Source organism: Anas platyrhynchos, chromosome 1 (assembly GCF_047663525.1).
Source record: "Anas platyrhynchos isolate ZD024472 breed Pekin duck chromosome 1, IASCAAS_PekinDuck_T2T, whole genome shotgun sequence".
NCBI lineage: Eukaryota > Metazoa > Chordata > Aves > Anseriformes > Anatidae > Anas > Anas platyrhynchos.
This window is the reverse complement of record NC_092587.1, coordinates 127,167,312-127,186,082: the sequence shown is the minus strand read 5'-3', so window position 1 is coordinate 127,186,082 and position 18,771 is coordinate 127,167,312. Positions and strand designations below refer to the sequence as shown.

The 18,771-nt window shown below is 46.3% G+C and overlaps 2 protein-coding genes across 12 annotated transcripts in view; one reads left to right on the top strand and one right to left on the bottom strand.

Moving 5' to 3' along the window:
- CDKL5 (cyclin dependent kinase like 5) overlaps positions 1-7,495 on the top strand; it is a 130,327-nt gene extending 122,832 nt beyond the window's left edge. For all 10 annotated transcript variants that reach the window (XM_072028940.1, XM_072028936.1, XM_027448172.3 and 7 more), the window contains one exon: positions 245-7,495. In XM_072028940.1, the coding sequence (XP_071885041.1) occupies positions 245-631 (387 nt within the window). In that variant the 3' untranslated portion in view covers positions 632-7,495. The remainder of the gene's footprint in view (positions 1-244) is intronic.
- A 1,982-nt stretch (positions 7,496-9,477) lies between these two features.
- RS1 (retinoschisin 1) lies at positions 9,478-15,870 on the bottom strand. 2 transcript variants are annotated; one of them, XM_005014188.6, is made up of 5 exons: positions 15,031-15,870; positions 14,306-14,411; positions 10,349-10,490; positions 10,016-10,211; positions 9,478-9,820 (listed from the first exon to the last, which is right to left on the bottom strand). In XM_005014188.6, the coding sequence occupies exons 1-5, from the start codon at positions 15,070-15,072 to the stop codon at positions 9,668-9,670; spliced, it is 639 nt and encodes a 212-aa protein (XP_005014245.2). In that variant the 5' UTR covers positions 15,073-15,870; the 3' UTR covers positions 9,478-9,667. The 2 variants fall into 2 exon arrangements, with proteins under 2 accessions (XP_005014245.2, XP_071885067.1); XM_072028966.1 differs by having other exon boundaries at positions 9,478-10,211.
- Positions 15,871-18,771: the final 2,901 nt, after the last annotated feature.

Here is an 18,771-nt window from a genome sequence, read left to right as displayed (position 1 = left end):
CTGAGCTAGCCATTCCGTCTTTTCAGGTAGCTGATGGATTTGAATGATAATGAGAAAGCATTTTTCTCAGGTGTGTAGTCATAGCTTGGAAGGAAATACTCCAAGTGAGTACATACTAAAAGTGAAGAAGTCCTGCAAAGTTCAGGACGTTCGATTTAGGATATGACAGTTTTGTCATAGGAAGTCTGATACGATAGAATAGCAGCGAGAGCAGAAGGTCAAGTGCTTTCCCCGTGTCTTTTAGAGCCAGCCATTAAAATCTCTTCGCAAGCTATTACACCTCTCCTCCTCGAACCACCCTGTCCCTGCTGAGCCTCGCTTCCAGCCCCTGCCAAGCCAGCCGGCCAAAGCCGCTTTCTCCGAGGTGCGAATCCACCCCATGAGTCAAAGCTCCAGCAGCGGCAGCAGCAACGCGCGGCAAGAGGCGCCGGCCAAGGGCAGGCCCACGCTGCAGATCCCGAGCCAGCTGGAGCCCACCTGGCACGTGTCCCCCGTCAACAGGAGCACGAGCGACGGGCCTCCCTACGCCGAGCAGCCGCCCGCCAAGAGCGGGCAGAACGGGCACGCGTACAGCCGAACAAACCGGTCACGGATGCCAAACCTGAACGACCTGAAAGAGACAGCCTTGTAATCGCACTCCAGGCAGTAGGCCAGCTCGCACGGAGGTCAGCGTAGGGGAGTGGTGGTGGTTTCTGGTGATGGTAAGACTGTATTTTCAGCTTTATAAAGGTGTGCAATATGTACATGTGGAGCTATGTTGTTTGGCGCCACAGCGAGAGTCAGGGATTATACAGTAAACCAAGTCGAATTACGAATTACTAGTCATCAGAAATGTCACCGGACGACAGGCAGAGTGTGCCGTCCAGGGAGAAAAAGGTATTGCCATTTTCTCTCATTTACATTCCAGCTTAGAGCACATCTCTGTCAGAAAGCTGGGAGACTTCTGGTATGTATTGGCACTTATAAGGGTGAAAACGTTCATGTCTAGACCTATGCCCTTACTACATTTTTTGCTGCCTAGTTAACACAGTGGGGTTTATGTGATAAAAGTGTATCCCCGTTAAGGGTTTAAAGTTAAATTGTATGTCTTAAATTTGTTTTTTAAACTTCCATATTTGATAGGATTTGTAATATTTATTTATGATGACCTAATATCGTACTGTTATAATCATATCTTTTATGTTATAATGTAAAGTTATTTTGAGCTGTTTGAAACATTGTGAAGCAGTGCAACAGCTACAGTAGTTTCTATAAAAAACTAACAGTAACATTTATATATTGCATCAGGAGTATTTTATTCTATATATAAATATATATATATAAATGGAAAATAACTGTCTGTTTTTTAAATATACTCATTTAAAAGAAAAGTATTGTTATGACACTATCTGCCATATTTTTATACATTTGTGATATAAAGTGCAGTATTATACTTCTAATAAAAGGAAGTTGAATGTGGATATAAATGTGACTGTAACAGTATGAATCTTGCTCAGCTATGAGAGCCCAATATTATAGGAATTACTGATAACAAACAAAAGACAACATTCAATTCCAAGCTTTATTATGGGCTATTTTGTTGGAAGTATTGGCTAAATGTAAGAGACTGCAGAACTGTACAGTAATCTAAATGTGATATGTTCTCCCCTGTGTCCTTAGATTTCCTAATAATAATCATAGGATTTCTGCATCTGCATCGAGAGATTAGAGCCCCAGAACCATTTTTTTTTTTTCCTCTAAAGAGATAAAGTGCCCCATGACTACAAGCTAAAGCAGGTGCTCTTCCACTTAATTGTAGGGGTGAAAACCAAAGAAACATAGCATGAATTGCAAGTGAAATGCCAAACTTTGACACTTAATGCATAGCATGGCACTGCAGATCATGGTATAAGCTTTTATGCATATGTGTATTTTACATCTTGTTTTAGCAATCTATTAACTAATAAGATAAACACTGTATTTAAATTAAAAGTACTCTTGCACTTTTTCTTATATTTCAGGATGTATTTAAAACTACAAATCTGATATTTGGATATTGAGGGAGAAGGTTGCCGTGCAGCTTAATTTCTCCTTAGACCTTACTGTCCCAATATTCCCATACGCAGTTCAGTGACCAGTCTCAGCAAAATACTAGATCTTGGGTTCCAGTCTCCTGTACAACATTGTTAAAACTGCCTTTACGTTGGTGAATGTCAAGTATAGCAAATATATAACCTGATTCCTCTGTTGCTACCAGTAAAATACATGGAAGGTGAGTCAGTAGGAGTCAAAAGAGTTATGCCAGTCTAAACTTTGTGCAATAAGAGGAGAGTCAGGCCTGTAGTGTCAGAACAATACGATCTTTCCTTTTCAAACACGTTCATTCAGCTCCCTCATTACGCTGCAGCATAGTTCATTTTCTATTTGGTGTCGTCAGAAGACACTTGTACCTGCAAACATGTTGTCTGTTCCGAGAAGAGATTAACCTGAATGTAAAATTGATGACTTAGCCATAGATATAGTTAACAGAAGTAGCCAGACAGTAAGAGCTGAACTTCCTACTTTGAAAACAATGCAAACTGGACGTGACGTTCGGTACCTCTTGCATCATACCAAAGCTCTAACAACAACACATTCGGCACAAACACTTTGAAAATCTTTGTCAAGTACAATATGAAAGGATGTTACAGCAGGTTTGTCCAGGGCAAAAATTAAGCCTGGTGAATTTGAAAAACTATAAAATGAAAATTCCTTGTCAATTGCCTGCAAGAAATGTGCATATAATTTTCTATAGATATATATGGTTTATAGTATATTTGTATATGCTATAACATATAGAGTATTTATATAGCATATATAAATACAGTAGACATGAAAGGATATTCAGTTTTTGGTAAGTTCAGTGGGCATCCATGAAGGTTATTGTGAATTTACTAGTCCTTACTATCAATATCAGTATATTTTAAAAGTCTCTCTTCGATTCACCAGTTCATCACAACTAGACTACTCCCGTTCTCTGCTTTGAAATGGGTTGATGCCACTGAAATCCTCACAAAAGCATTGCCTGGGAGTGGGGCTCTAAGCAGTACTATCAGAATGTCTCCGCGTGAGCATTCAGACTAGACTCTTCTGTACTTTATGGATGTATTTCCTTTTGCCTCTATAAGATTTGTATCTTGATAGTAAGAGCTTCCTGCTGGAGATGATGCCACTGGGCTGTATATGGCTGTTCTGGTTTCTAGCAAGGAAAAATGTTTCCCAAGGTTTTTGTTTGTTTGTTCGTTTCCCTCAATATGCATTAAGTTAAATCAGGGTAATCTCTGACTGTACATATAGCTATTTAAAGTAGTTAGCAAAGCTTCAAGAGTGACCTAAGGAATGTTCAAGTATTTATTTGGTGGCCCATATTTACAGAAAGTTGTTTCTACTTCATACTGCATTTTCTTCTCAACTTCAACAAACAGTAACAGATTTAAGTTGAATACTAAATTGTGTTGAATGTATGTAGTATTTTCTTCCTTCTGTTAGAAAGAACTTCCAGCAGCTCAGCCAGCTGGTGCTGGGATAGATTGTGTATTTTTAACCTGGTCTAACTTCCGAATATTTAAAATATTGCTAATGTAATTTCGCTGAGGCTTCCAAAGGAGTCTTATTATATGGCAGAGATTTGCTGTCTCAATAAAGGAGAAGATAATTACAGAGCAAACAATTTTCTAAGTGTGAGCTTTCCTCTTCACTGGTCTTTGAGTCTTGTGCTACATGTTCTATAGATTGACTTACTATAAAGCATCTTATTTAAACAGCATTTTATTCTTTGGCAAGCTGCTTTGCCTTATTATGGCATCATTAATGATGTGAAAAGTAAAGAAACTAAGTTTCAGAAATGGATTAGTCATTTTGCAGAACTCAAGCTGCCTAAACCTGTAGATAAGTTTTTACTATAGCTCTTGAGCTCTTGATAATCGACAAAGAAGCACCTTAAGCTCATCTTAATTGAAACTGTGTGAAGCTATGTGGTTAAGCTGTCCTTTTAACTGCCATGAAAATGCATTAACCTAAAACAACACGTGGGGTTTTTTAACAGACCTGACCACAGAGAACAGTCCCTTAGGGCTATTTAACGCGTTTTGCTCTGTTATCGCAGTCCAAGATCCCTCGTTCCTCCGAGAGGTCGCCAGCACTGAGCACCAGGACGAGCTCTTGGCAGGAAGTCAGCGGCCCCAGGTTCGATCCAGTCTTTCTAAAAAGTTCCCCATCCCACAGGGCTTGGGCCTTGCACCAAGCTTTCATGCCTGATGCCAGGTCAGGCCCACCTCAGCGCACCCACTCTACGTACAGATAGTTGCTCTCTTAGATCAGTATTTAAGCAGGCCTCAAACTTCCAGACTTAACACACACCCTCAGATCATCTTCAGGCTTGCCGCCTTTCTCTCTGCTGGACCAGCTTGTTTCGGGGAGCGGAGCTGCAGTGATTCTCCAAGCAGCAGTGTCCTGCCTGTGGACATGGCTGGTCATTGCAGATGGGTCTCCTAAAGGGTCAATATTCGTAGTATAAAAAGCCACGTACCAACCTTTGTTTTTACTTCAAAAGCCTCTCTAACTTAGCTGAGTAGACCACTGTGTTCACCCAGAAAAAGCTATGTATTTGTAACAGTTCAGTGCTGTAATTCCTTGTAGTGAAGGGAACTCTGAAAGCAATGCTATCATCTATTTAGCTAAGACAAAAAGCAGCCGCTTTCGAGGGGAGCCATGAGCTAGAAGCGTTTGGGGTTTTTATTCTTTTGTTGTTGTTGTCTTAATTTGGTAGCGAGACATGCTTCAGAAATACCTACATGTAATTAATTCTGTATATGCTGAACACTGTCAGAGACTGGGAGAGTATTTGAATCTCAGTCACACACAGAGTACTAAAAGGATAGCCATATATAATATACTGCAAATTGTGGGGTGGCAATGAATGTTCCTTTTTTCCGTTCCAGCTAGCATGAACAATACATTTATTAGTGGGATTTTATCATCAGTCACACATCTGGGCTGTTCGTGTACGTAGGCCCACCACTTGGAATAGGACAGGAGTGTCACAGAAGATGCTTGGAAAGGTGAAGTGCCCTATTAAATCATTTTAAATGACCTTTAAGTCAGGACACTGTATAAGAACAGGTGCCTTTCCCCAAACAGTCCTCTCTAATGGTGTCATGATACTACCCATTCATTAGCTGGGTTTGTAGTGCATGAGGAGAAAAGCCATTTAACTTTCTGGCCTTTGTTAAAAAGGGAGCAATTTGAGTAAACCCTTTCAATATAACACCGCTTGGAAGTTCTAGATGTCGGCTCCTTTCTCAGAGTCAAACAGCACCAGTGCATCATTGCTTCAGGCTCATCAGGCTAGTGAACACTTGTACATGTTGCTTGGTTCAGGTGTTGCAATGAAACAAAGTTCGTGATGGTTAAGCAACGCAAATTTTACAGGAGATCCTCTTAATTTGAAGAGCAAACCTGTCGTAGATAGCCTGTTGTCTCAGCAGTCTGTTTTAATAGCTACCGCATGAGGCAGGATAGATTAGGTTTGAAGTTTACTTGCTCCAAGTTGTGCTCGGATGCTTATTTGTTACCAGGAATATCATTGCATACAGTCAACTGTTCGGAGCAAAAGATGACTTTTTTGCCAAACCAAGTGGAAGATGCACATGAAGTGAGAGGATGAGCCCTCCATTCTTTAATGCTGTTGTTTGAGCCAGTCAGATTGCTTCTCAGGCTCTTCTAGAATATAACCCAAAATATGTCGCCAGGTAAATGTGTCTCTTAAAACATGGCTCAAGGGTCTGAACTTGGAATTTACGACTAAGGCTAAGAGTGACTCTACACATCTCTTGTCTTCTCTACCAGTCAATCTACCTCCTCTCTCTCGCAGAATGTGGTCGAGGTTTGGTTTGTTTGTTCCGAGTTTATTACTGACTCCAAATTTTGAACAGATGTATAAAAAGATTCTTCCTCTAGGTACTGTTAGCAACCAAGTAATAAAATTTTGATGGGCCTTCATCTGGTACACTTCTAAAACCTCCAAGCCATCTTAGCTCTCCTTCTAGAATCCTAACGCCATCCTTTGCACTGCTTTGCAGTCTTCCCTTGCTCTTCCCCCTGTGGTTCTCGAATATTGCAGTTGCCTTGTTCTTTGTTCTTTCTCTAGTGCAGATTATCAGGGAGTTAGAGGCCTTATCTACTACTCCACCCTGTTTGCTGTTTTATTCAAACAGCTATCCTTAGACTTGCTCAGGAGTTTCTTCATTTTTATTTTTCATTTCATCTGGGTGAGATACCGTACCTCATCGTGCCCCCACCAAAACACACAGCCTGCCCGGCTTTCTGTTCCACCAGGTCTCTGTTTTACAGGGCATTGCTTCTCTGGGTCCACTGCGAGAAATGCAAGGTGGCATCTTAACTGTACAGGCGTATAAATGCTTCGTGGAGTAACTGCTTCCGTAGAGCTTTCCATTAGCAAAGTTAAAGCATGTTCATAGCGCAAGATGGAAGATGTTATTCAAGTTTCCTATAGCATATGAACCTCTTGGTGTAAACTCTTGACTTGTAAATCCAATGGCAGAGCTTTTAACTGTTTAGTGAGGCGAAACTCTAGGTGTAGCTAACTGTCTCAGCTTTCCTTTTCTCGTTACTTTTTTTTTTTTTTTTTTTTTTTTTTTTGGCTAGTGCACATCTTAGACTCATACTACTGAAGGATATGTGTAATCTAAAGGAGTGACATCTATATGCATTTGGTTTATATGGAACAATAAGCTAAAATTTTCCATGAAACCATAATTTGTTGGAAATTCTATGCAGGCATTTTTCAATCTGGTTAATCTGTCAAGGACTTCCAGGACTGCTTAGATCTCCACTGTGAAAATCTTGAACTCTGAACTTATTTAATTGGGGAGAAAGAAGGAAGAACTAGGTTAAGAAAAAAAAAATAGGATCTTTTTTTCACAAAAAAATGGGATCTTTTTTCACAATCTGCCAATACAGACTATTCGAACAATACCAGACTGGGGAGGTTGCTTTCAAATATTCCAAATTCATGGATAAGGTTCCCCAATGTTTTTAACAACTTATTAGAAATCTGAAGCGCACAAACTTTTAAATCTATCATGCTTTCTGTTGTGGAAGGAACGTGGTGTGGTGTTAATCCTTTTAATCCTGGAATACAAATTGATTTTAAAATGTGTTGAATATTTAAGGATGACTTCATGCAAGTTAATAAACCATTTGTAAAGTGTTTGTATACAACCCTTTGTATCATGTTGTTGGTACACCTTACCAAATTTTTTTTGGGCATGTATTCCATTCTTAACTTCTGTACAATTTCTATCGTTGCTGTAAATATTCTAAAAGAGAAAAAAAAAAATCCTGTGGTAACCTTAATTATCAGCATGGAAATGGTTAATTTTTACTGAGCACAATGTATTTTTGAATGGGCCTTCCAAAATATGTCTTTAATAAAAATGCAGATTTTGCACTAGAAGACTGGCCTGGCTCGCTGGCTCCTCGTGTTCCTGCCGCGCTCCCTGCGTTGGGCAGGGTAACTGGAAGCAAGCTGAGGAGCCAGGAGCACGTCGTGGTCTCTCTGCTTTCCCTCTGTGCTCCCAGCCAGGACTCGACGTCTGTTGAAGGACGTCTGAAACAGGCACTGCGTGGCTCGTGCCATTGCCACGGCTGCTCTCAGACCGCACTGCTGCCTGGTGCCTCCACTGGGCTGCGTCCCTCACGTCTCAAACAGGGAAACCCCAGCTACTGGCTTTAACTCCCACCAGTGAGTGCTCCACGTTGGTCTCCCTGGGACATAGAGCAGGGTGGGTGTGGGTATCTCCCTCTCTGATGGCCATTAAGGGGTCATTTCTGCAGGAATGCATTAGGGAAAAGGGCCTACTCTTATAGGAGCTGTGCAGCTGGAGGGCCAGAGCTGGTCTCTTACCACATAATTTGGATTGGGCAAGCTTGACTACTCAGCACACTTTCCTCACTTATTTCTGTAAGCACTCCGGTCTAAAAATTCATGGCACGAGGCTAAAAAGAGCTCTTATTCCTACTTCCTATTTCAAAACTCTTCTGTTTTACAAGTTGCAAAGCCATATATTGGTCTCCCTACCTTTGCAGGTAAACTCCTGCAGGATTTCGCACTCCTAGAAGATTGCCTTTTCAGCACTGCTGGTGTCATTTCTGGCTGGCACAGCTGCTCTTCTGGTTAATGGTGATTGGAGGCATCTGTGCCCAAAATTAAAATGACATTGCTATGCCAGGAAAAGTTTGACTTCATGAGGAAAAGCTTTGTAATTGTGTGGCTGCTCCTGTCATGCTTTAATAATGCCCTCGTTCGCACGCGTACTTCAATACGCTGTGTTTATGCAGAGCTGGAAGTCAAGTGCATTTCTAAAAGCGTTTCAGGACCACTTAATTAATTAAGGCTCTCAGCACCCCTCTTTTCAGATAAGAGGCAGAGGTTAAGTGAATTTCCAGAGGTCGATTAGGAGGCGAGCGGCATAGCTCGGATGAGAAGAGAAACGCCTGCTTTAGCGGGCACCATTTTGATGCTGCAGATAAAAGCCAGCAGCAGGTCCCTTCCCTGTCCAGGCTGAGGGGTGAAGTGCAGGCAAAGGACGGGGCGAGGCAGGACGCAAATGAGCTGTGAAATTCAGCGCCTGCCTGTTAGTTCCACCTTATTTATTGCCGTACATCTCCGTCTGGGAAAAGGGTCTGCGGTCCTGTCTGAAACTGGGAGGCTGGAAGAGTGATAGCACAGGTCCTTTCTACCTGCACGGCCTTTCCTTCCTCTGAGGCTTTATCATACCCTAATATAAGCTCAGTCATGTGGTGGCAAATATATTAGCATGGTATCTTGGTATATAAGGGCACGTGCTTCTGCTGACCTTCCCCGCAGAGCTTGCCTGGACTGCTAGGCTAGCATTAATGGATTTACTGATTTCTTATTAAGAAATGTGCCCCTCAACCTATCTGTGGATAGGCAAAACTCATTTTGGGGGAGGGCACGGGGGAGAAGCATGAGTGATGTGACACAGTAATAATCATAATTTCATCAGGTGGGGACCGGTCTTTCCTACATCTCCGTAGACTTCATACTATTGGTATAGTAGACGAGAAGTTTTCAGGCTTGTCAGAACAGCCTATTTTTCTGACAGCTATTATTTAGCTTTATATGCAGGGGGGGAGGAAATTATGACAGAAACATCCACCCTGTGAGTGAATAAAATGTGATGAACTTCATGGACATCCAAAGGTTTTTATGATCTTTTTGGTCACATCTCTTTAGTTTTAGTCACATCTCATCTTTTGCCCCACACAGCAGCCATGCAACTCTCTGCCCGTAGGGATCAGAAGAGGTCACAAGAGGCAGAGCACCTGCCTTAGTGCTGCTGTCGAGGCTGTGGCAATGAACCACCTCCATTTTTTTGGCGTGTCCCACAAAAAAAAACAACAAAACTTCTACAGTAGGGTTTAGCTTTATCACCAGGCATGGCATAAAGCAATGTTTTATTCAAGAAAGCCCTTCCACTTGCAGGGCGGGCATTTACACTGCAGGACCATGGCCTCAGCACACATCAACAGTGAGATGAGGTGGCCGTACAGGCGGACACCTCCTCATTCCTGTCCCAGAGGACTACGCGGGGCTGGCAGGGGCTCAGCCGCACTTGCCCAGGCACTCGAGGAGCTCCATGCGGATGGCGATGCGCACGTGCCAGCCCAGTGGGATGAGGCGGATGTAGCGGGCCACGATGGGCGGCCGCAGCAGGTTCTGCACTGAGGACGACCGGTCCGAGTTTCCGTAGAAAACCTGGTGAGAGAGACACGGGCAGGCGGTTCGGGGACCAGTCAGTGTGACATTCACTGGCACCGTGGCAGGGGGATGGCCACAGGGATGGAGCCATGGGGTAAGCACCGAGCCCCATCCACCCTGCTTCTCCCACAGCCCCCCCGTCTTGAGGTACTTCCCCCCAAGGCCCAACACTTTCATGCAAGGTCCACCCACCCGGTTGTTCCCGGTCTGGTCCTTGTAGTAAACCCAGTTGAGATTCTCGTCGGTGCGGTACTGCACGCTGTACTTGGTCATCCACTCGTCAGCATCACAGCGCCCTTGCGTGAGGATCCCCGAGATCACCTTCACCTCCTTCAGGTCAATCTGCAGCCACTGCCCGTTGTCCTGGTACTTGGAGAGCCAGGCGCACCTGGGGGGACACCGCCAGCCCCGCTGCACCCTCCTCCACCACCCAAACCACCCTTCCTGCCCCATGCAGCCTGGGGGCTGGCCCCCCAGCCCCCCCACGGGCCCCCCATGCGCACAGGGAGGGATTTTCAGACTCACCCGAAGCCTTGGCCGTTGAGGCGGGCCTTGTTGGCTGTCCATGAGGAGTACCAGCCCGTGTACTGCTCGGGGTTGGAGCAGCTGATCTGGTCGGGGGTGACAGCGCCGGACTCAAAGCCCAGAGGCTTGTGGTAGGGGCACTCTGCAGAGCAAGGGAGAAAACATGCTAGAGTCAGGGACTGAGCTGCTCTGCCTCCTGGTTGTGTTTGCCTGGCTCTTTTGTCAGTACCCTCTGTGGTTTCCTTGCACCCCTCTGGCCAGGATGCTCTTAAACCTGGACAACAACCCCTGCAGAATTTTCTGCCCAAGGGAGACAGCAGCTTAATTTCTCACTCCTCTTGCATGCAGTCATTAAACTTCCTAGGTCTGTACTGCTTGCAGCATTTCGGAGGGAAGGTTTTATTAAGATGCTGTGATCTCCCGGTTTCCTTCTTCCTGCAAGCAAGCACAAGCAAATCCAGGATGGATCCATGGTCCTTGATCCTGTCTCCAGGCTACTCACCTCTGCCTGGTCCTTTAGAAATGTCTGGCACAGCTGTTCTTGCCGAGCTTCAGCTCCTCAATTCATTGTCTTCATATACAGCTGTGCCTACACAGCAAAATTGCTGAGCCTGCTCCAATCATCCCTCCACAAGCATCCTCAGATCTCCTGCATTTTCTCTTATGGGGATTATCTTTGTATTTGGAGATGGTCTGGCCTTATGGAAGATGTGCAGGTAGGTTGGTGTCAGTGAGGAGTAATGCCTGGCCCTACTGAAGGCTCAGGGACCTCCTTGTGAGTTTTTGCCTTCAGTCCTTCAGGCTACCAAGCCTGACTCCGTAGGGGAGCAGGGACACACTCATTGCATGTGTGGTGCCCTCATGCCATACCAGCATGGCTCATTTCAAGGGAAATAAAAGAGCAAGTGAAGCTCTGTGCAGGTTTGCTCATGGGTGGGTCATTTTCAAGCTCTAGCCACATCTGACAGACTGGCGTAATGCCTCTCGGTTAGAAAATGAGCGGGGTGTCAGAGCACGCCCAGAGCACAGCGTGACCACTGCCTCCTCCGGCCACTGCCCCGTGGTTGGCACAACGCCCAAGCATACCAGCAGGACGGTCGAAGTCTCATCAGCAATTTCCACCAGGCCAGTATCTTGCATGTCAATATCTCATTAACATATTTTGTTCAGTTGGTCCCTCATTAATGTGTTTTCCCCCAAAAAACACACAGCTGCTGTCCCGCCTTCCTCCAGGCATGGAAACACCAAGTGCATTAACAGCCACTACCAGCTGCTCGAAACCTCTGCACCCACAGCACACACTTCGCATTTATATGACATTAAAGAAACAATCAGAAGGGAACAGATTAGCTTTCACCTTTCTGAAGGGCTGAATGCGGTGTGGTGGCAGGGGTAAGACCATGCTGTGGATTTATAGCCACCTGCCTTCTTGAGGACAGTTAATCATGCCCCCACCAGCTTTTCCACCACATTAAATGAAGTTCAGAAAATAGAAGTATAGAATCACAGGACGGTTTAGGTTGGAAGAGATGTTTAAAGACCATGTAGCTCAACCCCCGTCATGCCCAAAGCCCCATCCAGCCTGGCCTTGAGCACCTCCAGGGATGGGGCATCCACAGCTTCTCTGGGCAGCCTGTGCCAGTGCCTCACCACCCTCATAGTAAAGAATTTCTTCCTTATATCTAATCTAAACCTATCCTCTTTTAGTTTACAGCCATTCCCCCTTGTCCTATCACTTTACTCCCTGACCAAGAGTCCCTCCCCAGCTTTCCTGCAGCCCCCTGTAGGTGCTGTTAGGCCTCCATAAGGCCTCCCTGCAGCCTTCCCTTCTCCAGGCGGCACAACCCCAACTCCCTCAGCCTGTGCCCATAGGAGAGGTGCTCCAGCCCCTTGATCATCCTCCTGGCCTTCTGGACCCATTCCAACAGGCCCATGTCCTTCTTTGTGCTGAGGGCTCTGGATCTGGATAAGTTTCGCTGTTTGTGTAAGAAACTGCTTGTAGAGAGCAGCTGAGGTGGCCCCACCTGTTTACTACTCGGCAGGCTTATCTCAAAGGCAGCGTGGTTTTACTTTTAGCAACACTAATCACCAGATCACAAAACCGCAATGCAATTAGCAGGTCACCTTCTGGCACATAGTGCCACGCTGCACACAGAGACCCCCCAAGCAGATGCTTGGTGCCCAAACCGGCTACACCACATCATGCTGTTACTGCTGACCTGAAGGAAACTCACTGAGTGGCTGTGAGGCCATGCAGAGAGAGCACTGCTACCACTCCAGCACAGCTGATCTGCAAACCCTCCCCGGGCAGCGTGGTCACAGGCAAGGAGTTGTGCAACATGCATTATCCAGGAAACAGACCTTCGTTATGCAAGGAGGAAGCCTTCTGTGCAGCTACAAGATGATAATTTGTGAGAGCAGTCCTTCACACCCAACCTAGCCAGGAGGTCTGGAGCCACTCTTTTCACATGTGTCCCTTCCCTCAATCACAGCTGGATTAATCAGAACCAAATCTGTCTCCTGTCTCTCCTTGGTGCAAGTGACAGCAGGGCAGTACCATGTTTTTGCAAGGCTTTGGACTGAGAACCAATAAATAAATAAGTAAATAAATAAATAAAGGTATTATTAAACAGCAAGAGTATGCAAGGTAAGAGCAGGCTGGCATCCCAGAAGTTAGCAGTGGTAGGGAGCCACCAGAAGAAGGACCCCGTCCCCTTGGGTCCTGTCGCTGTCCCCAGAGAGCAGAGCTCAGCGCCTGCCCCTCCGCTCCCCTCGTGAGGGAGCTGCAGGCCGCCATGAGGCCTCCCCTCAGCCTGCTCTGCTCAGGGCTGAGCAAACCAAGGGGCCTCAGCTGCTCCTCATATATCTTGTCCTCTAGACCCTTCACCATCTTTGTGTCCCTCCTTTGGACACTCTCTGATAGTTTGATGTCCTTTTCATACTGTGGCAGACAGAAAAATCTTGACAAAACTGAGGGTGATGTGGAAAACCTGAAATGCTGCCCTGTGCCCAGGGCAGATGCATCCTCTGCTGGGAGTTTCTGTGGGCCATGCCCCAGCCGGCTGAGCCCTGGGGTTGAGGTGGCTTCTGCGGGAGTGGGATACGCGGAGGGGGAGCTCAGGGGAGCAGACGGCTGGGTGAGGACGGCTGGAAAGCCTCTGCGCTCATCCGCTGAGTCACGCCGCGGGTGGGAAGCCTTCACATCCAACACCAGCGTGGGATAGGGACACCTGTTTTTTTCTCCCTCTCATTTCTGCAAGCTCTGCCGGCGATGTCATCTCTTCCGTCTCTTGCAAATGCATGTTTTTATTTGGTTTCCAGCCTGTCTTGGCTCCACTCAGAGTGCTTCCAGGGTAACCCACCCACCCTCCTCTTCTGGCAGAGCAGCAAGGCCAGACACTGGGTGCCAGGGTGGCCAGTCCCCCCATCTCCCCTGGGGAACCAGGGGCAGCAGAACACACCTCCAGCCATTGCACGACCTCCTGCAGGAGCTGAGAAGAGGTGGCTGCTTGTGGGCACGAGGCAGATACCTCTTTCAGGGGCACCTGGCCAGAGCTGTGAGTCCCTCTGAGCATCAATGTGACACAGGTGTAGACGGGATGTTGGTTCTGTGGGACACATGAGCTAAATCCAAAGACCAGTCTGGCACCAATGAAACCTTCCAGGGGTAACACCTCAGAGGAAATGCAGAGCAGTTGTAGAGGAAAGAGCATGAACAGAAATCTAGGAAATTGGGTCTCTGAGGAGCTGGGTAGGGGTGGCCCAGAGAAAACCGAAACGTAATTATGGTCACTTATTGCTTAAAAATACACTACAAAGAAAGGATATACCATTTTCCACAGCTCCACAGCTTGGAGCAAGCACTGCTGTAACCTCCTCATTACAACACAAGGGGCAATGGGGCAAGCTGCTGAAGACCATAACACAATCACTGCTGAAAATGATCCGGCCCATTACCTGGCATGCACTCTAAGCTGTTAGTTCTGCTGGACCACACCAAGTTAGGACCTCCTTGGCAATCGCATTTGCAAGCCTTGCTGTGCCACAGCTCCAATCTCTCATCCTAAAGGGAAAGAAAGTAAATAAATAAATAAACAATCTGCAACGATAATGACACAAAGCTAAAAATGAGTCCAGAAGCGAGTTTAGTCACCTGTGTGGCTACATAGGGTGACATCCACAGAGAAATAAAAGGTGTCTGCATCTGAATTTGGCAACCTAGTTGGCTGCTGTTGAGCCACGGTGTCACCGCAGGCTTCAGGGCCCCCAAACCATGCCACTGAGTGAGTGCCAGCTGGGTGCCCCCAAAAGGACACTGCAAGAGTGGCAGCTGAAGGTTGTTGCAGAGGAGACCCTGGCACCAGATGCCTCATGGGGGGTGTCAGATTTTACTCCCTGATGCCAACAGCTGCTCCTAAATGCTGCCTGTGAAACTCGGGTGAACTTCATGGCTACAAACCCAGATTCACTCTTGTGGTGCGTGAAGAAGGCGTAGGAAGAATTTCAAAATACAAAGATTTGAAAATTGCCTCAGCTAGGGGGACCAGCACCCTCAACTTGCTACCAAACCTATGGCAGATGTGGTCCCACACCCACCCCACGTTACCCCACCTGGCCCCCAGAGGTGCTGAGCATTTGTTGCTTCTCCTACCGCCTGTGGGGAGCCAGCCGTGAGGACTTACCTCGCCGGGGGAAAGGGCCAGCGCAGCTGGGGCAGGAGGCATGGGGGGAAGAAGAAAGAGAGTTCAGACATGAAGACGCTGCCCACGAACATCAGGAAATGCAAGGAGTATTACTCCTGAGTTGGGTACAAATAAGGGGAGAAAGGACTGATGAATCCCATGCATCTCCCCAGGCTGATTGCCAGGGGGAAGCAAGAGGACATGGGTACCAGCTGGGGGCAGGAACAGGGCACTGTGTATGCCCACTGCGACTTCCCAGGGGGTTTTCTGTTTTATGGCTTTGATGTCTCCTCTTTCTGATCAGACATGCCTGAAACATCCTGAGGAGAAATCCACATCAGCTTCAGCCTCTGCTTTCCACCTGATGTTGCTCCTATTCCTCCTTTCCATCTTCCTGCCCTTAAATTTTTAATTTCCCATTTTGCCCACAGAACCTGGGAGCTGATGGCGGGTGAAATCCCAGCCTGCAGCCACTGCCAGTCACCGGTGGCTTCGGAGGAGACGCGACTCCCCTAGAGGTGGCTGTCATGGGAGCCCTCCCTCTGAACTGAGACGGAGGAAAACAAAATGTAAATGGGTCTTCCCAACCAGTCTGACATGCAAGACTCCTTTCTGTTCTTTTTTTTTTCGATTGGGTGGTTGGTTTTTTTTTTGAGGGGGAGAGGGGGGCAGGAGGTGCAGTGGCTGTAGAGGAAGAGCTTCTATTTTTGCAACACCTGACCTGTTTTATCTCCTGCCTGTCCCTGAGCAATGGCTTTTTTAATACGAGCCCTTTCCTTGCTGAAAGGGCTCTCCCACTTCCCCCTGAAGCCCAAAGCTGACTATTTTAATAGCATTCGGACTGGCAGAGTAGTGTCGAGACAGCTATGAAAATCATTTTTAGAAGCTCCTGTAACTGCTGATACTTCATCAGTACAAGTCAGATGTCAGCCCTCGGGTTTCCGATACCCACGGTGAACTTCCAAGCCACTAAGAGCCAAGCTGTGGAGCAGGTAAAATCTTGCATACAGAAACCATGAGCATACAGCAATCTCCAGACAGAGGTTTTGTGAACAGGAAAAGAGGATCTTTTGATCAAATGAATTAGGCTCTGAATTATTCACTGAAATCCAGTTATGATTTATTCATTCACACCCTGTTACTTTGCTGAGCCTAGGAAGGTCCAACTAATGCTGGTAATTTACATCTTGCATTTATACCGCAAGTTTCGTCTCAAAAGATTCACAAATGCTGTGCAATTATAATCAACTGAAATATAAACTGTATACAAAGCTCCGTTTGTTGCTGAAATGCAACCGCTCCTAGGGCTTGATAGTGAGCTCGAATGTATCAAGAGCCTGAAAGGCGAGCTTATAAAGGAACAAAATGGTAAAGAAACACATAAAAACAATTTTAAATACGGAGACGTTGCCTTTGCTTCAGTTTCCCAGGACCCTTAGGCAAACCTCCAAACGTCCCACCTGGGCAGCGTGGCCTGAGAGCCCCTGGTGTTGGGAGAGGCAAGCAGAGGGAGCGATGCCCTTGCCTGCAGAAGGCTGGAAAAAGCAGTAATTGATATATTGGTGTGTTTGCAGCCGTGATGGGCCCTGTCCTACAAAGGAAATGAAGAGGAAAGCTAGCTGCCAATAGCCTAAAAATGTGATGGCCAGCGTGCTTTTATAGTGAGCGTGTTTGCCTTCAAGGAAGGTTAGAAAGATAATTGGTAATTGTAGGTCAGACAGAACGAATTGCTGCAATTCGTGGAAGAGTCAGAGTCCTGCACGGCCGCCGCAGGCTGTTGTTTTAAAAGCACAGGACTGAAAAAAAAAAAAAAAAAAGAAAGAAAAAAAAAAAATAAAACAAAAAGGAAAGAGCCCTATTTACAGCCCCTGAAGTGCCCCAGGACATTTGGCAAACCATCAGTTCAGTGAAATAAAATATTATTTGTGTGTGTTTGTGTGAGAGAGAGATCCAGCTTGTCCCTTCCGTGTCCCTCCATCCCACGTGCCGTGAGACACATCCAACACACGGCTGGGCACAAACACAGCACAGTGTGTGGGGACTGGGGCTCAGCTAAGCACCCGTGGATGGATTTGGGTGCTCATCCTGGTGGACAGGATGTTTTTTCTCTGCTTCTCCCCTTCCCTCCTCTTTCTAGCGGGGCAATGTCTGGTTTCAGCCCAGATTGCAATGCTCTTCAGGGAAGGATCCAGGTGATGGCTCCATGACCACCACAAGAAATTAATTCCCCAGTGAGGTTTGTGTGAGTCCTGCAATTTGCAAAGGCCAAGGTGCTTGTCTGAACACTGGGGCTCATTGTGTGGCTGCAAACAATGAGCAGGGATTCACAAATCCAGAATGGGCAGGCAGGAGAACAACAGGCTGCCATGCAATGAAGCGCTCTCCTTTTAGTGACAGGAGCAGAAAAGTGCAGGGCTCTGAAAATCTCTGGTCATGGAGAATGTGACTAAACAGGAGGAAGAAAGGAATAAGTAAGTGTGGCCAGAAGTAACATTGGCAAAGGCTGAGCACATCTCAAGAAGGTCACCTCTGGAAAATCATATTGAACGTCCTGAGCATTGCCACGACAGCAAGCGGTCCTTCCTAGAGTGGCTACAATTATTGGCAGGTGTACAAGGATCAGAAAGAGCACTGTAACATAAAATGGAGAATTAAAATAAAGCATAGAGCAAACGTCGGTCACTCGATTTACCCAAGTAAGTCGGTAAGCTGCCTGCTCAGTGCAGGCACAGTATGTGGAAAATGTTAATGACTGTTTATTGACTTTGCAATTTAGGTGGCGTAGATCTTCATCTGGAAAATAACGTTACCTCTCGTCTGTGCAAGCAGCGTCTCCACTGAACAGGGCTCAGAGAGAAGAGCAAAACCTGACAGCTGCTCAGCTCCTTCCCCCCTGCATGTGTGGGACATGGTACAGGGGGAAGGAAAGCATTTTAAAATGTGGAGAGATGTGACTGTGGCCCCAGAAAAGCTGTCTCAGGAATAAAAGAGGAGAAAGGAGTGAATGGCACTGGCTCTATCACGTTTCTGGAAGGGTGCTGCATTTCAGGTTGGCTAAGGCAACACAGAGGGCCAAGAGCAAAGAGCATCTTTACCTGCAAAGAGTGGGAAACCTCCTCGTAGGGGGGAAAACGCAGCCAGGAAAGGGCCATGATGAGCCATTCAGTACTGCACCTTTCTGCCTGCAAAGCAGCCACGAAGCCACAGAGCATTTTGCACCCAAAGGGTCCCAAGCCCTCCGAAAAAGGAGGCGAGTTATCTTCATCTGCAGGCAGGAGCCACCCCGGAGTCTTCAGATCTGCCTCCAGCACAAGATTTGGGGTGCCACACAGGCATCACGAAAGCAGAGGGGAGAGGGGCTCATCCGTCGCGCTCAGCTCCTCCCTCGTGCTCTAAGGCTGTTACCTTTTTCCTCATTTATTTTGTCTGAGTTGCTCTGTTTTTTTCCCTTTTTCATTTTCTTTATTTAAATGGCTTTTTAATTGGGTTTCCATTTTTGTTCATTTGTATCGTGTTTCATTTAGCGTGTTCTGGTATTTCTCCCAAAGTTATAAAAACCTTATATAAATAAGGACAAGAATACCTATTTAAGTCATAGTCATTTCTCTTTTACACCTGCTGTCTCCACAGTGTCTCTGCAAATCTTTTATGTTGTGAAAATATTTGGAGAAAAAAAATCAGGAAAAAAAATCAACCTTTTCCCCTCTTCTTCTTTCAAGCGGGGCAATTATCTTTTTTTCC